At 33.7% G+C, this 19,779-nt stretch overlaps 1 protein-coding gene and 1 long non-coding RNA gene across 4 annotated transcripts; one reads left to right on the forward strand and one right to left on the reverse strand.

The window, feature by feature from the left end:
- Positions 1-3,144: 3,144 nt before the first annotated feature.
- LOC146915105 (putative receptor-like protein kinase At5g24010) lies at positions 3,145-5,891 on the reverse strand. Of its 3 annotated transcripts, XM_085717666.1 has the most exons (3): positions 5,764-5,816; positions 5,431-5,597; positions 3,145-4,999 (listed from the first exon to the last, which is right to left on the reverse strand). In XM_085717666.1, the coding sequence occupies exons 2-3, from the start codon at positions 5,431-5,433 to the stop codon at positions 3,350-3,352; spliced, it is 1,653 nt and encodes a 550-aa protein (XP_085573792.1). In that variant the 5' UTR covers positions 5,434-5,597; positions 5,764-5,816; the 3' UTR covers positions 3,145-3,349. The 3 variants fall into 3 exon arrangements, with proteins under 3 accessions (XP_085573792.1, XP_085573791.1, XP_085573790.1); XM_085717665.1 differs by having other exon boundaries at positions 3,145-5,597; positions 5,764-5,891; XM_085717664.1 differs by lacking the exon at positions 5,764-5,816 and having other exon boundaries at positions 3,145-5,754.
- Positions 5,892-14,888: 8,997 nt separating this feature from the next.
- LOC146915106 (uncharacterized) lies at positions 14,889-18,386 on the forward strand. The gene is made up of 2 exons (XR_015013240.1): positions 14,889-15,022; positions 17,915-18,386. It is a non-coding gene; the product is annotated as an uncharacterized LOC146915106 (long non-coding RNA).
- The last annotated feature ends 1,393 nt before the right edge of the window (positions 18,387-19,779 follow it).

Here is a 19,779-nt window from a genome sequence, read left to right on the forward strand (position 1 = left end):
TTCCAACATGATTCACTAAATGTGTGAATCGATTCAGACAGCTAAATGATAATTAGAAAGACTATGAAGATTGATACGCATCAGACACCCTTTGAATCGATTCAAATGTTTCCAGATGAAGATTGATACGATTTAAAATATTATGAATCGATTCAACCAAAGTCTGGATGCTTTCATGATACGACTCAACATAATTTGAATCAATTCATGTGATATTATTCATGAAAAGTGTGAATCGATTCATTGTAATGCTATTCATGAAAATTTGACTCGATTCAAAAGGAGTGACACAAGGAAAATGGACCGAAAGAATGCTTGATATGAATCAATGAATCATGAATCGAATCAAGCAATTCAAGGAAGGATTTTCCTATACATGACAACACACGAGACATCAAGGGATCACATGACACAATGAGACATGGTTTTCTAGGTGTTTTAACAAGTTTCTAAGCTAAATCTATACAACATAAAAAAAAACGTCTTCAAATAAACCTAGCTATTTAGACATCATCAAAACACAAACCTATAACTAAAGCAATATTATCTTCATTTGGGAAACGAATTTGGGTCAAAGGGGATCAAAATTGGGGTTTTTTCGGAAAAATTGGATCGGTTCCCCTGACTGGTGTAGCTCGCCTAGCAAGCTGGAGCTTGCCATGGCGAGTTGCCCAGGACAGAACCTATGATTTTGGGCATCCCGAGCATTTGGGGCTCGTTCCGGACACCCTTAAATGCTTCTTTTGATGTGTTTGATTATTGTTTTCACTTAGAAACCTACTAGAACATCAATTGGATTGGATTAAAATGGTTTTGATGAATCAAATTCAAACTTAGTTGAAAAATGTTCAAGAACGAAGAATTTTCTAAAACTTGTTTTTCTAAAAAAAAATTATAGGGATATGATTTGTTTTCTGTTACAATGAGTTTAGAATGATTATGGAAGGTGTATGTGAGCTTAGGACTTAGTCTTAGTTTGAAAATGAATTACTTTTTGAAAAATGAGAAAAATGAGACAAACTTAGTCAATTTTGAAAATAATCGAAATTGAGTTATGATGTGGATATGTATCAACTGTTGTGATCATATGTGATATATGGATATGCTTTGTTGATGTGTTTGAACATGGATGCCTTGTTTTCTGTGAATAATTTGAAAAAGATGGTTTTTTTGAAAATAGACTAACTATGTTTAAATGACGGAAAATGAATTGATGAGTTGCAAATGAACTTGTATACATGATAACATGATGGAATAGGATTGAATCAATGCTTGATGGATGTGTATTGTGTTGGTTATCATGATGCAAACAATTGTCCGTTGTTATGTGAATTGTGAATTATGAAGCAAAGGACTTTCTTTTTTGTGATGACGATTTGATGAATGTTTGGTGATGAATATGATGATGTTTATGATGATTTTAATGATAATGATTTATTAATGATGATGGGTTCTTACATGCAAAGTGATGATGTTATTGATGATGAACGCATGTATGAAAAGTGAAAATGTTAATGTTTGATGAGTTGTTGGGTGAACGTATGCATTGTTGAGTCATATGTTAATGCATTCATAAGTTGTTGAGTAGGATATTTATATCAAGTGCCGATGATTAGAATACTTTCGTATTCAGTGACAATGATTAGAATACTTTTGTATTTAGTGACGATGTTTATGATACGGTTGTATTGATGTCGTAAATCCGCAAGTGCACGGTTTACCGAAGTAGTAATAAAGAGTATCGTTCCGATAGGGAGTTATGTATTTGATTCACTTTTAAACAATGATTAGATGAAAGTTTAACGGTTAAAAGTTGGATTTTTGTTTGATTGAAAATAATAATAATAATAATAACACCTTGGGTAGACGGCTTGCAAAATTAGTTGTTTTGCCTTTGCTTGTGAGTATGCTTGAGGATTAGCTTTGGAGCTACCTCGTTTCCTTTATGCTTGAGTCTAGTTCTAGGGCTCTGATTAGGGTGTCAGTCTTTTGTCGTTTATTTTTCATGTCTTTATGAGATGTGTTACGATTTGAGATTTATTTGGTGATGTATTATGATACATGTGATGTGACTATGTTAGGAGATTTTATTTGGTGATGAGATGTTATGATGTTATTCCGCTGCGAGTTTTGAAAAATTATTTTTGCATGTATTGGATGAAATTGAAGATATAGCATCTAAAATCTTTGAATAGTTGTATTGTTTGCATGATTTATCCGATTAAGAGTTTAGGGTGTTATAGGTTTAAGTTGAAAAAAGTAGGCTTTTCCACAAACTCGCATAGAAAAAACAGTATTTAGTTGTTTTTTCCCACAACCGCACGTGCCCCACGCATCGGAGGATGCAAACCGCACGTGACAGCTAAACAACGAGCTTTTGCTCTCTGTTCATGCGCCTGTGGCACGGGCCTCGGACGTGGCTTTAATCCTCGGTGTCGTTTTTCCTTTTTCTTCGTCTTTTTGAGTGTTTTCTTCTTCTGAATTGGTCTTGGGACTTGAGATAAAATTCCCTAACTTCTAATGTCTTCAAAGGCCTCTTGAATATTTATTTTATGACTTCTATTTTTCATGAGGTGTCTTGATTTGCCGAATTACATGATTTTACAATAAAATACTTCAAAAACACCTATGAATTGCTTCGTTTAGGAAAGAACTGGAATTACTTGACTCGATACGAAAACATTACAAAATATCCCTGAAACCATGAGCAACTTCTCTAGAACTCCTCTTTATTGACCCAAATTGTTGCTAATATGACTGAAAAATATGCTAAAAATAACGTAAGAGGACATGTCATCACTTACCCTCGCCAAATCTACTCGATCACAATCCCATATTTGCACATTCAAATAATCCAACCTTCTAAACTTATATTTTGAAAATATCTCACATGTGATTAAATCATCATTCTAACTTTTTAAGAAAAATATATGATCCTACCACTAAATATATGATCCTACAATTAAAAATATGATCAAGAAGAAAAATCTTGTTTAAGAACAATCTTGAGCTAATCCAAACATTTTGCATCCCATAAGTACATGTCATGGCTCGTTGAGGCATAATTTCCGCAAAAGAAAAAACAAAATCTACTTATAATGAAAGAATATCTAATAAAAGCACATTTACTGCCTGATACAATTCTTTTACCATGTGAAACACAACATCATTAAGAATGGAATGAGAACTTTTTTCAGTTTTGTTATAAAATACACAAACAATAGAATGAAAGCTTTAATTTATTCCATTTTTCTTGTTTTAAAATATCCAAACATAGCCTAAGAGAGTTCCTATCTCTAGTTTCTTTCACTAGTCATTAGTTGAGAAAAAACTTTGGGATTTCAAGGAATTATATAGTAGATGTTACATTCACTTCTGCATTAGTAATGACATTCACTTCTTGACCTCTTTCTTGAAGCTGAAGTGAATATTCCAAATTCCACAATACATCACCCATTGACGGCCTATCAATGCCGTATTCGGCCAAACATTTCTCGGCTGTTTCGCCAAATTTCTTCAATGACCTGTCTTTGATCCTTCCAACAAGATAAGGATCAATAATATGCTCCAACATGTCCTTCTTCTGCCATTTAAGAGCCCATTCTGCTAAATTCACCTGTTCCCTATCAAGTTGTGGATCAACAGCAGGTCTAACACAAAGAACCTCGAAAAGCACAACTCCGAACGAATAAACATCTGATTTATCCGTTAGTTGTTGCATTCGAAAATACTCTGGATCAAGATAACCAAAACTACCTTTCACATTTGTACTCACATGAGTTTCATCGATACAAGGTCCGGATCTTGAAAGACCGAAATCAGCAACCTTAGCAACATGATCTTCGTCGAGCAAAATGTTGGTGGATTTAATGTCGCGGTGGATGACTCCTCGTGTGAAACCTGTGTGAAGATAGTGTAGACCTCGAGCTGCACCTATGCATATCTCGAGACGCTGCTTCCAAGACAAAGGTTGAAGTCCTTCTGAACCATATAGATGATCTTTGAGTGGACCTTTTTCAACATACTCATAGACAAGGATCATTTCCGAATTTTCTTCGCAAAATCCAACTAACGAAACAAGATGGCGATGTCGAATATTGGATAAAATCGATATTTCTCGTTGGAATTCTGGTAGTCCTTGTCTTGATCCAGGCATGCCTCTCTTGACCGCAACTTTTACATTGTCTCTTAACACTCCTTTGTAAACCTTACCAAATCCACCAGATCCTATAACTAGACTTTCATCAAAATTGTTAGTTGCTAATTGTATATCAGAAAAAGAGATTTGCAAGCCTAAATATCCACGTGAACTGGGAGACGGATAAGCTGCCCCTTCTGACATTCTACTAAGAGAACTCCCTTCAAACATGCGTAAAGGCGTCCATCCAATACTTCCCACCGTCCTTAGTTTCGGTTTTATCTTCCTGCGTCTGCAACAAACTAGAAAAACGGCTATAACTACAAGTAAAACAACAATTCCTCCTACAATTGAACCAACCAATACCAACAACTTTTTCTTCCTGGGAGCAACATGTGAATCCGTAGCATTCAACAACTTCATTATCTCTGCACCATTAAGTATCGCATTCATCCTCATTGAACTACTAAGATCAGAAGGGCCGACACTTATTTGAATAACACCCGAATCATCAGAATCAACAACAAAATCCACATAAACCGGAGATGCAAGCATATGGAATGTAAGGGACGACAAATCAACATCCTTATACGCAGAATATCCATTGATATACACATCAAAGTATAGCAAATTAAGAGAAGGACTAACAATATCGCAGAAATGCAGCCTAACAAGATGTCGAACACCAATTGAATCCACTGAAAAATTCCATGTTATCTTGAATTGTGAAGCTAAAATGGAATTATGATCCCTATTCATCTCCTGAGCAGTCATATAAACACTATCCGGCGCGATCTCTCTAGTCGCGCCCCCGTTCTGATAATCTGGTGTGTGAGTGCTCACTACAGCCTTAGCTGCATCCTTAAAAACCAGAAAATCATTATCAGGAATCCATGTTCTCCAAAGGGTATCATTAAAAGGAGTTAATTTTTCACCTCCAACATTAATCCTATGAATAGTTTCTAAAACATTAGAAAGATTCTTGTATTCCCTAACACCAAAAGGACCAACAAACCTAGCTCCATATTCTACAACATAATCTTCAGGAGCTGAAAACACTTCAATACCATTGACAAAACCAAAACCAGAATCACTAACAGGTCTAAACACAATTTCAAGCAAATTTGACTCAAATTTCAAAATGAACTCTTTAATAATTGTATCATTACTAGACTTGAGATTGAAATTACTCAGAACCAATTTCTCACCAACCAAGACATTAAACTTTGCATCCCTTAGATCAAAACCTTGAGCCTTAAAAGATGAAAAATGAAAACGAACAAAGAAGGTACCATTTTGTTTCAAGGTGAATCTGTAGCTTCCCTTGCTAGTGAAAATTCTTGCAGTATGATACAAAGTAGCCAAATTTGGAGATGGGTTTTGGTTGGTTAAGGAAATTGAGTTCTCTGCAGAGAGAAAATTTGAGCCTTGGTTGGTAGAATCATCACCTATGAAAAGCCTGTTGAAAAAGGTAACATTGTCATTTGATCCACAGTTGAGAAGGTAGTTATCTGTAGGAGTGAAAGAAGATGATGAAAATGGAATGAAAATGAGAAGAATGAAATGTATAATCAGATTTTGTGTGTCCATTGAAGAAGAAAAAAGCTATGGTTTTTGAAACTCACATCAAGAATAGGTAGAAACTAGAAACTAAAGTTTTTTTTTTTGTTTGGTTGGTAAGTTAGAAACTGAAGATATTTTGCAGTGAAGAGTAATAAAGAGAGAGGAAAAGAAACAGTAGATGAACATGAATATGGTTTGGTATACAAGTCAAACAGATTGAATGTTGACATTAACATCATTTTATTAGTGGTAATGATTATGATTTAGAAACAACCTTTTTCACATTAAGTGTGTCTTCTCTTTTGATGCATCTAGAAATTAGTTGTACTAGATTCAGGTCGGTATTATTGTTGCTGTTTGTTTGGTAGAGACATTTAGTGGATCTTTTTGGGAAGCATTAAAATATGTGAAATTGAAATAAATGATTAATTTTTATATATTAAAATAGTCTAAAATAGTTACTAGTAGTACATTGTATTCTACATCGAGTAATCAATTAATTTCATTCCATCAATTCCAAATTCCTTATTTCTCTTATGTGATGACTCTCTTTGTTGCACTCTGCCGAATTTCCTAAGACCATGTGCAATGGATCTATTGAAAGCCACTTTAAATATGTTGAACCATTGCAAGAGCCTGCTGAAAATGATAGAAAAATGATGTGGATGAAAGAGGTGATGAAGCAAATCAAAGTTAGGTCCTGGTCTGGCCACGTGTCGCATTTTCGTTGGACAAAGCCAGCGCATGAACTGCACGAGCCGACAGGCGCGAGTGAGAGTCAATGGACGCGGAGAGAGAAAGCTGATTGGATAATGAGTGGAAATTTGACAGATTTTGATTGGCTGCTTGGATTTTTCTCATCTTAATAATTTGAATTCAATTATTTCATTGCAAATAATTTTTTTTATTTTTTTTTTTTACCAAAATTCATGATTTTTTTTGTCTATAAATATAGACTTGGTTCATTTGATTTTGACACAGGAAAAAAACCAAGTTTTTCACTATCTTAATCTTATTATTAGCTTTCTATTAGCTTTTCTTTTGAAGTTTTAGTCTTTTTTTTAATGAAATTGATCCCAATAATAATCATTTCAACACCCAGAATTCTTCTGATTACCGATTTCGCTACCAAAATCCCAACAATTGTCAACATGCAAATCAATTTTCCAACCAACGTCCTCAAAACATGCCTAATTTTGGTTTTGCATCAATTTTCAACCACCCATCCTCTGTGCCTAAAAATAAATTATTTAAATAAATTTTGTTAAGTGTTTTTTATTTTAATTTAATTATAATCGATGATTGTAATTTTAAAAACATAAAATTAAATAAGAATAAGAAATAAAAAGTGGTGGGGTAAAGTGTTGAATGACAAATCATTGGAGAGAGTAAAAGTTGAATGAGTGTTAAATAAGAGAGAAAAAATGATGTGGAGTGTTGGGAATTGAAAAAGTGGGTGTTGAGTTTTGTTGAATGTAAAAACCATTGTAAATGGTCTAACATAATTTTTTTGGAGATGTTTATAGAGACTATAATAACATTATGATGAGACAGAACAATTATCCCAATTCAAGAAATTTTGAGTCTCCTAAAAAAGAGATGAATACTAAAACAATAAAATAATGGGTTACAGTGTTTTACCCTCTTGTAATATAGGTCATTCTCGGTTTTTCTCCTGTAAATTTTTTTATTATTTACCCGCCATAATTTTTTTTTTTGGAATATCCCCTAATAGGTCACTCAAAAATGAAAAATTTCTGCAAAGTAAAATGGTTTTTGAATGACCTTTTACGGTGTATTCCAAAAAATATATATTTTACAGGGGTGAATAAAAAAAATACAGGAAATAAACTCATAAATGACATATATTACAGGGGGTAAAGCACTGTTAACCCTACAATAATCAAGTTAGAACCAAATCATCTAGTTAAACAATTCAACCTTAGTTTTCTCTCTCAATGTTTTCTTTTTCATTTTCTTTCTTGATGGGTGATTTTATGTGAATTTTTAAACCGAAACCATTCAACATCACTATTTTAATCTGATTAAGTTATTTTCACATAGATTTAAGATTTTATGTGATTTCTACGTCTCAGTGTTGTTCGTCGTCTTGTATGCCATTGTTCGTTTGATTCCTAATGAAAGATTAGTTTCACTCAATTACTGATTATGTCCACGTTGCAAATACAAAGGCATGAGTATTCCAGTCATTTTAATTTTATCATATTATTTGTTGTATGTTGCCAATTTAGATGTTGTGAATTTGTTCACATATTCATCGTCTATGTGTTTAGCGAGGTTTTTTGTGTGATTGTGATTAGGGTTTATCCCTTCTATGACAAAAAAATTTGGAGAATTCGTTTTTTTTTCTTCTCCTCTCTGACAGAGAAATCCCTGTGTGTTGTTTAGCGAGGTTGAATATATCATTGTATTGTTTTGATGTACTCTAGCAATTTAAATAAATAAAAAAATTCAAAAATAATATTGAGGTTCCTTTAAAAAAAAAAGGCTAAACTGCACTTTTCGACTCCTAAGTTTAAAAAAGTTGCGATTTTAGCCCCCTATTAAAAAAATTACAATTTTGGACCCTTTCGTCCCAAAATTACTGAGAAGACGCCACATGTCCCAAAAAAGGGGTCATAATCGCAACTTTTTGAAAAGATAAGGGGTCAAAAGATCATATTTCCCTTATGTTATGGGGTCAAAAGAGCATATTTCCCAAAACATGGCGGACCACTTTTGTTATTTTTTTTATAGGGGAAAAATCACAACTTTTTAAAACTTAAGGGGTGAAAAGGGAACTTTAGCCAAAAAAATATATTGAGGATACATCTGAAGGAGAATAATGTCAATGATACAATTTTTTTTTAAGCGAAAGTGAAATTCTATAATATAATAAAAATATGAATACAAAGATGGAGGGTGATAATAATACAATTGACATCAGATCTATCAAGAAGAATAAATTTGATTAACATTTTACAACTTCACTGATCATTTTAGAATATTAATAATGTGAGACTAGATTGGTAACATCACTACAATTTTAGAGGCAAAATTGACCATTTATTCAAATAATTATCTCATATTGAATTTCAAGATTTTGAGTAAAAAAATAAAATTAAAGATGTTTTTTTCCAATTTAAAAAATAAAGGAGGTTGGTGAGTCAAAATTAAATGACAGTCTTATTAAATTTGCTTAAGACTTTTTTTTTAGGAAATGTTTGCTAAAGACTTTTGAAAAATCAAATGTTACAGCTAAGTTTATTCAATTTTTAGGAGTGGAAGTGGAAATGGTACTGATTTGCATATAGTCTATTTAGCAATCATTAATGTCTCCCTAGATCAATAGTTTGGTTGGCCTCTTTCCTTTAAGTGGTTGAAAAATGAATATTACCAGAATTTTTTCTTATTAGCTGGCGGCTGTCCATCATGTCTAGCTTATCACAAATTCCCAATTTCTCAATATTGACAAAGTTCACTCATCTTCCATTACCTAAAGTCAGAATGGACGGCTTTATCAATTAGTTTCAGCTGAAGTTAGAGGAATTAAAAAACTTAATGTTGGAATATTTGTAAATGAGAAAATACTAATATAAGAATTAATTAGTATGGTGCCCGTGGGTATAGCTAGTTTGTCTCTTAGAACGAGACATTCTAAATCATCTGGAGGACGATTCTAGTAAGTTTAATAAGCGGTATGGACACCCTTCTTAGTCATAAAATCAGCAAATTTATTCTGCTTCCTTGGAATGTGAACTAAATTGATAGTCTCATGTTGTGATGAGTGCCACGAAGCCGTCGGAAGCAAAAATGGTCATTTTTCCTTCAAACTCACGAAATTGCTTTGATAATGTGATTCAAAATGTTAAACAGATTGGAAAATGGATATTTGGGTTAAAATAGGCAAATGGCAGAATTTTGACCCAAACAGAGTTTGTGGATAAAATGAAGAAATGGAATGGAAAGAAAGGGACGCCACACCTTCTAATCCAAGAAAGTGATAAGTCTACGGGATTGAGGATCACCACAAGAAAGGATTCTTGATATGATCAAAATTGGTCCAATCCAGAACCAACGAGCAATTGCTCAAAAACACACATAGTGTAGTTTTTCACTCAAAATAGTCTTCCTTTATTCATAATTTTCGTGTCCTATATATAGGTAGGAGGGACACTTGCTGAATTACAAAGGAAAAGGCAAATAACTCTTAAAATTCCTTCAGCCAAATTAATCTATCATTATTTCCTATGGCTGAAGTAAATTAACATGAATATAAGAAATGGTTACAAGACAAATCAATAAATGAGGGTGGCTGCTCTTGATGTTCATGATTATGGACGTGATTTTGATGATGATGGTGGTTTCATATGCTGAAATGAAATGCCTTCATTGTCTCATTGAAGTCTTGTCTCTTTCTTTTTTTCAATTCTGCCTTCTTTCCTCCATCAGATTAAATGCTCTTAATGCTTTGTTTTTCTTTTGTCTTTAGCACTCCTTTGCACGAAATAAACACACAAAACACTCCATTTAAAGCTTTGGAAGATTTAAAATGGATTAAACACACAAAATAACCATACTTAGTGTTTTTGGGCCAATTTTTTTATTCATTTTTCCATGTATTTTTTTTTATATGTTTCCTTCCACATGCTTAATGAGCTCTTGATCTCATCATTCTCCCTCTCTTCAAAAGGATTTGTCCTCAAATCCAAACTTGCATACAATGGGACTGAATTATGTAAAAATGATTTTCCTTTTTTCCATGTTTTTTTATGTTTGCCTCCTTCATTTTCTTTATTTATAAAACCTTCATTTTTACCAACAAGAATTCCTTTTTCATCACATTCTTTTTTTTCTATTTCTTTTCTTTCTTGCTCATATTTTTCTCTCAATTTCTTTTGATCTTCTCTCACATCACTAGGACTCAATGGTGCAAGAATAACCTTTTTGCCATGATGAACAAAAGAATATTTATTCGAATATCCATCATGATTAGTTTTTCTATCAAATTGCCAAGGCCTCCCAAACAATAGGTGACTAGCCTCCATTGGTATTACATCACACAAAACAACATCCTCATATTTTCCAATTCTAAAACAAACCTCCACTTGTTTATTAACCATCATTTCGACAGTTTCTTTAAGCCATTGGAGTTTGTAAGGTTTAGGATGAGGTTTTGTGTCCAAATTAAGTTTAGACACCAATCGAGTACTAGCAAAATTACTGCAACTCCCACCATCAATAATTAAAGCACATACCTTTCCTTGCACTAGACATCTTGTTTGGAAAATATTTTCTCTTTGAGTTGTATCCTCCTCCTTGACTTGATTTCCACGCATTCTCCTTACCATGAGAAGCTCTCTCATATATAATTCTGGAGGCATTTTTTTTCTTTCTAATACGTCAAAAAGAAAATGAAAAGGAATTGCAATGATAACATAGAAAATGAAGATGATGACGATTTCAAAATTGAAACAAAAATTGTCCCAAACGCTCTGAATACCAAATGATGAGTGCCACGAAGCCGTCGGAAGCAAAAATGGTCATTTTTCCTTCAAACTCACGAAATTGCTTTGATAATGTGATTCAAAATGTTAAACAGATTGGAAAATGGATATTTGGGTTAAAATAGGCAAATGGCAGAATTTTGACCCAAACAGAGTTTGTGGATAAAATGAAGAAATGGAATGGAAAGAAAGGGACGCCACACCTTCTAATCCAAGAAAGTGATAAGTCTATGGGATTGAGGATCACCACAAGAAAGGATTCTTGATATGATCAAAATTGGTCCAATCCAGAACCAAAGAGCAATTGCTTCCTTTATTCATAGTGTAGTTTTTCACTCAAAATAGTCTTCCTTTATTCATAATTTTCGTGTCCTATATATAGGTAGGAGGGACACTTGCTGAATTACAAAGGAAAAGGCAAATAACTCTTAAAATTCCTTCAGCCAAATTAATCTATCATTATTTCCTATGGCTGAAGTAAATTAACATGAATATAAGAAATGGTTACAAGACAAATCAATAAATGAGGGTGGCTGCTCTTGATGTTCATGATTATGGACGTGATTTTGATGATGATGGTGGTTTCATATGCTGAAATGAAATGCCTTCATTGTCTCATTGAAGTCTTGTCTCTTTCTTTTTTTCAATTCTGCCTTCTTTCCTCCATCAGATTAAATGCTCTTAATGCTTTGTTTTTCTTTTGTCTTCAGCACTCCTTTGCACGAAATAAACACACAAAACACTCCATTTAAAGCTTTGGAAGATTTAAAATGGATTAAACACACAAAATAACCATACTTAGTGTTTTTGGGCCAATTTTTTTATTCATTTTTCCATGTATTTTTTTTTATATGTTTCCTTCCACATGCTTAATGAGCTCTTGATCTCATCATTCTCCCTCTCTTCAAAAGGATTTGTCCTCAAATCCAAACTTGCATACAATGGGACTGAATTATGTAAAAATGATTTTCCTTTTTTCCATGTTTTTTTATGTTTGCCTCCTTCATTTTCTTTATTTATAAAACCTTCATTTTTACCAACAAGAATTCCTTTTTCATCACATTCTTTTTTTTCTATTTCTTTTCTTTCTTGCTCATATTTTTCACTCAATTTCTTTTGATCTTCTCTCACATCACTAGGACTCAATGGTGCAAGAATAACCTTTTTGCCATGATGAACAAAAGAATATTTATTCGAATATCCATCATGATTAGTTTTTCTATCAAATTGCCAAGGCCTCCCAAACAATAGGTGACTAGCCTCCATTGGTATTACATCACACAAAACAACATCCTCATATTTTCCAATTCTAAAACAAACCTCCACTTGTTTATTAACCATCATTTCGACAGTTTCTTTAAGCCATTGGAGTTTGTAAGGTTTAGGATGAGGTTTTGTGTCCAAATTAAGTTTAGACACCAATCGAGTACTAGCAAAATTACTGCAACTCCCACCATCAATAATTAAAGCACATACCTTTCCTTGCACTAGACATCTTGTTTGGAAAATATTTTCTCTTTGAGTTGTATCCTCCTCCTTGACTTGATTTCCACGCATTCTCCTTACCATGAGAAGCTCTCTCATATATAATTCTGGAGGCATTTTTTTTCTTTCTAATACGTCAAAAAGAAAATGAAAAGGAATTGCAATGATAACATAGAAAATGAAGATGATGATGATTTCAAAATTGAAACAAAAATTGTCCCAAACGCTCTGAATACCAAATGATGAGTGCCACGAAGCCGTCGGAAGCAAAAATGGTCATTTTTCCTTCAAACTCACGAAATTGCTTTGATAATGTGATTCAAAATGTTAAACAGATTGGAAAATGGATATTTGGGTTAAAATAGGCAAATGGCAGAATTTTGACCCAAACAGAGTTTGTGGATAAAATGAAGAAATGGAATGGAAAGAAAGGGACGCCACACCTTCTAATCCAAGAAAGTGATAAGTCTATGGGATTGAGGATCACCACAAGAAAGGATTCTTGATATGATCAAAATTGGTCCAATCCAGAACCAAAGAGCAATTGCTTCCTTTATTCATAGTGTAGTTTTTCACTCAAAATAGTCTTCCTTTATTCATAATTTTCGTGTCCTATATATAGGTAGGAGGCACACTTGCTGAATTACAAAGGAAAAGGCAAATAACTCTTAAAATTCCTTCAGCCAAATTAATCTATCATTATTTCCTATGGCTGAAGTAAATTAACATGAATATAAGAAATGGTTACAAGACAAATCAATAAATGAGGGTGGCTGCTCTTGATGTTCATGATTATGGACGTGATTTTGATGATGATGGTGGTTTCATATGCTGAAATGAAATGCCTTCATTGTCTCATTGAAGTCTTGTCTCTTTCTTTTTTCAATTCTGCCTTCTTTCCTCCATCAGATTAAATGCTCTTAATGCTTTGTTTTTCTTTTGTCTTCAGCACTCCTTTGCACGAAATAAACACACAAAACACTCCATTTAAAGCTTTGGAAGATTTAAAATGGATTAAACACACAAAATAACCATACTTAGTGTTTTTGGGCCAATTTTTTTATTCATTTTTCCATGTATTTTTTTTTATATGTTTCCTTCCACATGCTTAATGAGCTCTTGATCTCATCATGTTGCAAGGCATCTGAGATTTCTAGTAACACAAAGACATACACATGCAAACTTACATTTGTCATATTGGGGATAAGGTCTATTGCTTTCAAACAATCACTCTTGCAAATGAAGTTTGTACAGCTGATATCATAACAAGTTGGAATCCCAAGTTGAATAGAATGAAGTTCCGTCAAGAGTGCATCACCACCATTTGCAAAGTGAGTGAACCCCACTATCCAATTCCCATCATGGCCACGATGAACTCCACCAGTACCTAGACGAGAACTGTCTTCAAGAAAACTGTCATCCACGTTGAGTTTGATGAGACCCTCAGGAGGTGGTTTCCAATGCACTAAAATTTGGGCAATAGATGTGTTAGAGCCCGTAAGTTGGCAAAAAGTAATGAACTCATCATGCAATGCTTGAGTCTTCCTCACCACTTCATGAATCTGACAAGGTTGTTCCTCAAAAATATTATTATTTCTCCAGCACCAAGTCTGCCATAAACCTGCAAGAAATAAAACTCATAGAGTACCACATGTCATTTGCTTGACCCAAGTTCTGGCTTCTGTTAGGGAGAAAAAAAATCCATTTGTCCTCCCATTCCCAAGTGAAGTCAAAGCTCCTTGGAATGAGGGCAATCACGTAAGTAGTGTAAATGGTCTTCTATAAGGGATGAGCAACGGGTGTTGTAACATCTCAATTTTTAGAATATTATTATATTTATTTAATTTATAATTTGATGTGTTGATTTGGTGGGTTAGTGGATTCTTAGACGATAAGGGTGCTTTGGTCATTTGAGGATAAATGATATTTTATTAATTTTAGAATGAAGGGTATTTTAGTAATTTAGAAGTGGAGGATAAATTAATAAAGTTAGTAGAAACTTGGAGTAATTTAGAGAATTGTGGTGTATAAGTAATGAAGGGGGGTTTAAGTGAAGTAATTGAGTAGTGTTATTTTTGTGAGTGAGAATAGTTACTAAGCCCAATAAGAATAAGAGAAAACAAACCCAATTGGTGTAGCTATATAAGAGAGTTAGTAGTCACAAATAAGGTTGTGAAATCATTTGGTAAGTTTTCATAAAAGAGGCAAAGAGAGAGAAGAGAGAAAATAGAGTCAAAAAGGAAGAATAGAAGAATCTCAAGGGAGATGAAGAGAAAGCTTGAAGAACTAAAGAAGGAGAATAGATTGGAGCTTAGGAGGGGATTATAAGGTATAGGTGTGAGATTTATTCATCTTTAGGAATGATTGTTTAAATGGGTAGAATCTTGTTTGTTGTGTTTTCATGAATTACTGATGAATTAAGTGAATTTCCATGCTCCATTAATTATGCTTATTTTGGGTATGAGAAAAGTTGTGAAATCGTGTTGTTGTTGTTGTTGTGCTAAAACTCATGTTTGATTATATAGAATAAGTGCGTTTGAGATTTTAGCTTATTTGTGTGAAATTCATGAAGTTGTTGATGATTATTGTTAAATCCATGTTCTATCTATGTTATGTTATTAGGTATGAGTTTATGTTGATATTCATGGATGTTGTGTTGTTAATGCCTTGTTTGGATGAAATTTTTGTGTTGTGGTGAATTTTGTGAGAGATGGGTAACATTCATGGGAGTTGTTGTTAACTTGTTTGAGGTGGGATTAAGTTGGTGAAAATGGGTTTTTATAAGATAAGTTGTTTTAAGTGATTATTTGGATGAATTGATGTTGAAGTAAGTTGAACTAAGTTGTTTTAGGTTAGAAATGATGTTAATTGATTGAGTATAAGTGGTTTAAGTATTTGGGACGAATTTGACGCGAATTGGATCGAAAAATGGTTTTGAAAACAAAGTTTTACGCACGAAAACGCAAAAAAATCAGGATCCTTGTCTTCTCAGTGTGGCACGACCGTGCGCTCTTGGGACACGAATCGTGCGTGTCACTCGACATTGGATAGCATGACTGTGCCCCCAGTGTGCACGACCGTGCAGCTTGTACTGTGCCGGGAAATTCCAATTTTGCGACTTTTTAAGGTTTCTAATGAGTATAAATGGGTCCCAAATGCCTAAACTTAATTAATTGAAGTATAATTGGATGTATATGAATGATTAAACCTAACTTAGATTGGAAGTAAATTGATTTATGTGAAATGATGAAAATAGACGAACTTTCTGAAATGTGGAAATAGACGGACTTTGAGAAATAATGAATTATGCTATGTTAACGTGTAATTGGTTATGTGATAATGATAAGGGGATGAATGATAGTTGGATTGGTGATTGATATGTACATGATACATAGACTAACTCGGTGTAAATGATTAATCGTCTATGATGCTTGTTCATGTTAACTACCACACCAACAATAAATTCAATCATCTTGTTCATGTTAACTACCACACCAATAATCATAAAAGAAAGACCATCAGAGCAACTTCGTCAGTAACCACCATGCCAGAGGTCAGCCCCACCATGCAGAAGTTCGTAGTGCATCAGATTCACCTCTTTCTGTTGTTGGTAGGTCTTCATGTCATGAGTACAATATATTTTGTTCTCCACCACTATCATACTTGAAACAACAACAACAATCAAATGATAAGATTAAATTTGATTTTGGTGTTTTTTTAATATTTTCTCTCTCTTGAAACATGTTTCATGCATATGATTTTGTTTTTAGATTAATGAATCTGTTTATGTTTTTTGGATCTGATATAAAAAATTGAAATGTTAGAAAACACTTTTGATCAAAATAGAACTGTGTGAGGAAAAAGAAAGTAACACTGAGAATGAAAGAATTTTCATAAGCTTACCTATATATTTTTTCTTGTAGAGTTATCTCATAAGTTTACTCATGTATTCCAACGAAGGATAAACAAAATATGAAAACTATTCATAATTGAAGAAAGAAGAAAGTTAGTAATCCTACCATTATTTGAAGATAGAATGTCACCATATTTGCATATATGTTGTAACCTGTTAAATCTACAAAAAGAAATATGTAGGAAAAGAGATGTTAGCATATATGGGTTTTGAACAATAAAAATGAATGACGTTTTGGCAAAGAAATATGCAGGAAAAAAATGAATGAAAAATAGCATAGTTGGGACTTTTGAAAATGAATCAATGATAAAATGTTATAGAAAGATGAAATTATAAAGAAAAAGAAGAGAGGGAAATTAATTTTTAGTAAAGTTGTAAAGTTGAATTAGATAAAAGTTGGAAAGTTGATTTAGTCACGAAATACCTGAAATAGCCTTAAAAAGTTGATTTTGCTTTAGTGATGTTAGTATTTGTGATAGGCGTTTATTTTTTTCATATAAAACTTCATTTTTTGAAAGTCACTTCCAAATGGCATAGATTATCCAAAAGATGACACAAAATTAGTTATTTTTTATGAAAATTGCTCTTCTCACAACAAAAAACATTAACTCCCAACTGAACGGACGAAAGTACCCATGCGTGACTTAAGTCGCGCTCAATACATTTAGCGTGAGTTAACTCACACAAGTTGTAAACTCAACGTGACTTAACTCATGATGCGTGCTGTTATAGAACAACAACTCAGAACATAATCATTCACCTTCAAAGCTTCCCAAAACATCACCAAGTGCGATTTTTGCCCTTTCAAATGCGAATTTCTTCATTCTTGCGTCCTTCAAAGTCAATTTCCCTTTTAAAATCAAGTAAGTGTTTGCATTGTCTTTTTATGGTTTAAATTTTTTATTTTTTGGATAAATTTTACACATTTAGGTTTATAGAAATTTGGTTTGCATGTTAGTTTTTTGATGAATTAAGTTACAAATTGTTGTTTAAAAGTTGATTAGAGTATGTTGGATTGAAATGTGGTAGATTAGAGTTAGCTAGAGTTAGGAATTGTTAGAAATTGTGTTGAACTCTAGGTGTTTGATAAAATGTCTCAATGAAAATTTGTGGTTTTTTGCATTGTTAATGATGAAATTAGTTAGAAATTGGTTTGTTAATGTTAATTATAGTTAGTTTGACTGCAATGTGGTAGTTTACAGATTGAAATGACACTGCTGAAATTTAACTGTTGTTGTTGAATAGTTAGAAATGACACAATGTTCATATGAAAAAACATTGATTTTTTGCTTTTGAAATGTTGTGTAGATATGTCTCAAAGGCCTGGCAGACTTAGAGCAGGGAGGCAGTCTGCTACAGCTAGTGCACGGGGCGAAAGGGTCGCTTCGCGCCCTCCTCAGGCTCAAGGTGGTAGACGGAGACAGGGGGACACGAGGATTGGTAGGGGTCATGATGCGAAGGGGACATCGTCACAGGCAGGTGCATCTCAGATAGTGGACCCGATGCAGTATTAGCATCAACATGAGGCATATTAGCCTCAGTATGAGCAGGCTCACCAACAGGAGGGTGAGGGCCTGGGTGAGGCTTAGGAGGAGCAGGATATAGAGTTCCAGCCCGGACCACAGGGATTTCTTGGGGAGCCTACTTGTAGCAGCCCGATTTTCGCAAGATTTATTTTATTTGTTTATTATGTGTGTTTATATGTGCTTGTATGTGATTAATTGTCTCTGTGTGTATTTTGGTTGGGATTACTGGATTTTGACGTTTGAAGGGTATTTTAGTCATTTTGGACTCAGAGATATTTTGGTCATTTTGTGAGCAAGGGTAAATTAGTAATTTCACTGTGAGGATTATTTGTAGCGTTTTAGTGACAGAAATTATTTTTACTAAGTTACTTGTAAGAAGGAGCAATTAATTATTTAAGAGCCGGTAACTATTTGTTATTTTTATCCGTTAAGTGAGTAGAAACTTTGGGAATTAGTTAGTGTGAACTTTGAGCTCATTAAGAAAATTGAGGTTTGAGCCCATTTATGTAGATCCTATATAAACTCTAGTTTTAAGAGAAATTAGGTCACATATACTCATTTACACATTTCACAAACTTTTGAGGGAGGTAGAGAGAGAAAATGCAAGAACAAGGGTTAGAGAGAAGAAAGCTTTGGAGAAGAAGAAAAGGGTAGAGATTCAAGAGGGTGGAGCAAAAGTGAAGCCAAGGATAGGATTGTGCTTTTGTGGATTTAAATGATGAATTTCGTGTTCCTACTTTGACACGAATTTTGGGTATGTGAAATTGACGCTAAACATGTTGTTGTTGTTGATTTTACATGTTTGAAATGTGGTTATATGAAACTTTGTTGGTTTTTGCTCAAATTGGTGTGAAATGGTGTTGTTGTGATTAATTGTTGATGAATCTATGTCCAAATGATGTTGTGGCTGTTATGAGATGTTGTTGTTGTTGAATTATACCATAGGTGTTCCAATTTGTTAAGTTGTGGTTTGAATTGTTAAGTTGTGTTAAGTTTTATGTGTGAGGGACTAAAATGGACTTTTGATTTAGGAAATTGTTGACTGAAATTTTGATGTTGTTGAATGAGTTAAACCTTGTAGAATTTGTGTTTTCATGTTAAGGTTATGTTAGTCGAGTCGTTTGGGAGAAAACGGGATTTTTGTGTGACAAATCGATGTTTAAGCGTTTTTGAAAATAAGTGATTATGTGAGGTTCTGGAAAATTATTTTGGGATAGTTGAAACTTGAATTTCTCTGTAGAATATGATAGAGCTAAGTGTCAGGAGCGCGTAGGCGAAAACAGCATCGAAAACGGATTATTGATTTGAATTTTATGCGTGAAACGGTGAAAATAGAAAATCTGAAAAATCTGTGATGTCAGTCGAGCACGACCGTGCGCCCCTTGGCATGGGCCATGTGCTGTTAAGGTTGCAGGACCGTGCCACTTCTAATCACGACCATGCCAACCCTACAGGTGCTGGAAACCCTGATTTTTGTGTTTTTGTGCCTTTTTAACCCCTTTTCTGATTTGATTCAGCTTCGGTGTAAACATGAAAGTTGTAGATATGGATGTTGGCTTTCCAATGGCTTTTGTTTGACTTGAACATAATTTTTATATTTTGAGTTTTGGTGAAAATACTTCAAGTAGGTCTTGGTAAAATTTCACG

This window comes from Medicago sativa, chromosome 6, assembly GCF_051527215.1.
Source record: "Medicago sativa cultivar Bolivia chromosome 6, Bolivia_mono, whole genome shotgun sequence".
Classification (NCBI taxonomy): domain Eukaryota; kingdom Viridiplantae; phylum Streptophyta; class Magnoliopsida; order Fabales; family Fabaceae; genus Medicago; species Medicago sativa.

Bases quoted from the DNA above. Each gene is read 5' to 3' on its own strand.
- LOC146915105 (XM_085717664.1), bottom strand. From the start codon at position 5,728: ATGGACACACAAAATCTGATTATACATTTCATTCTTCTCATTTTCATT.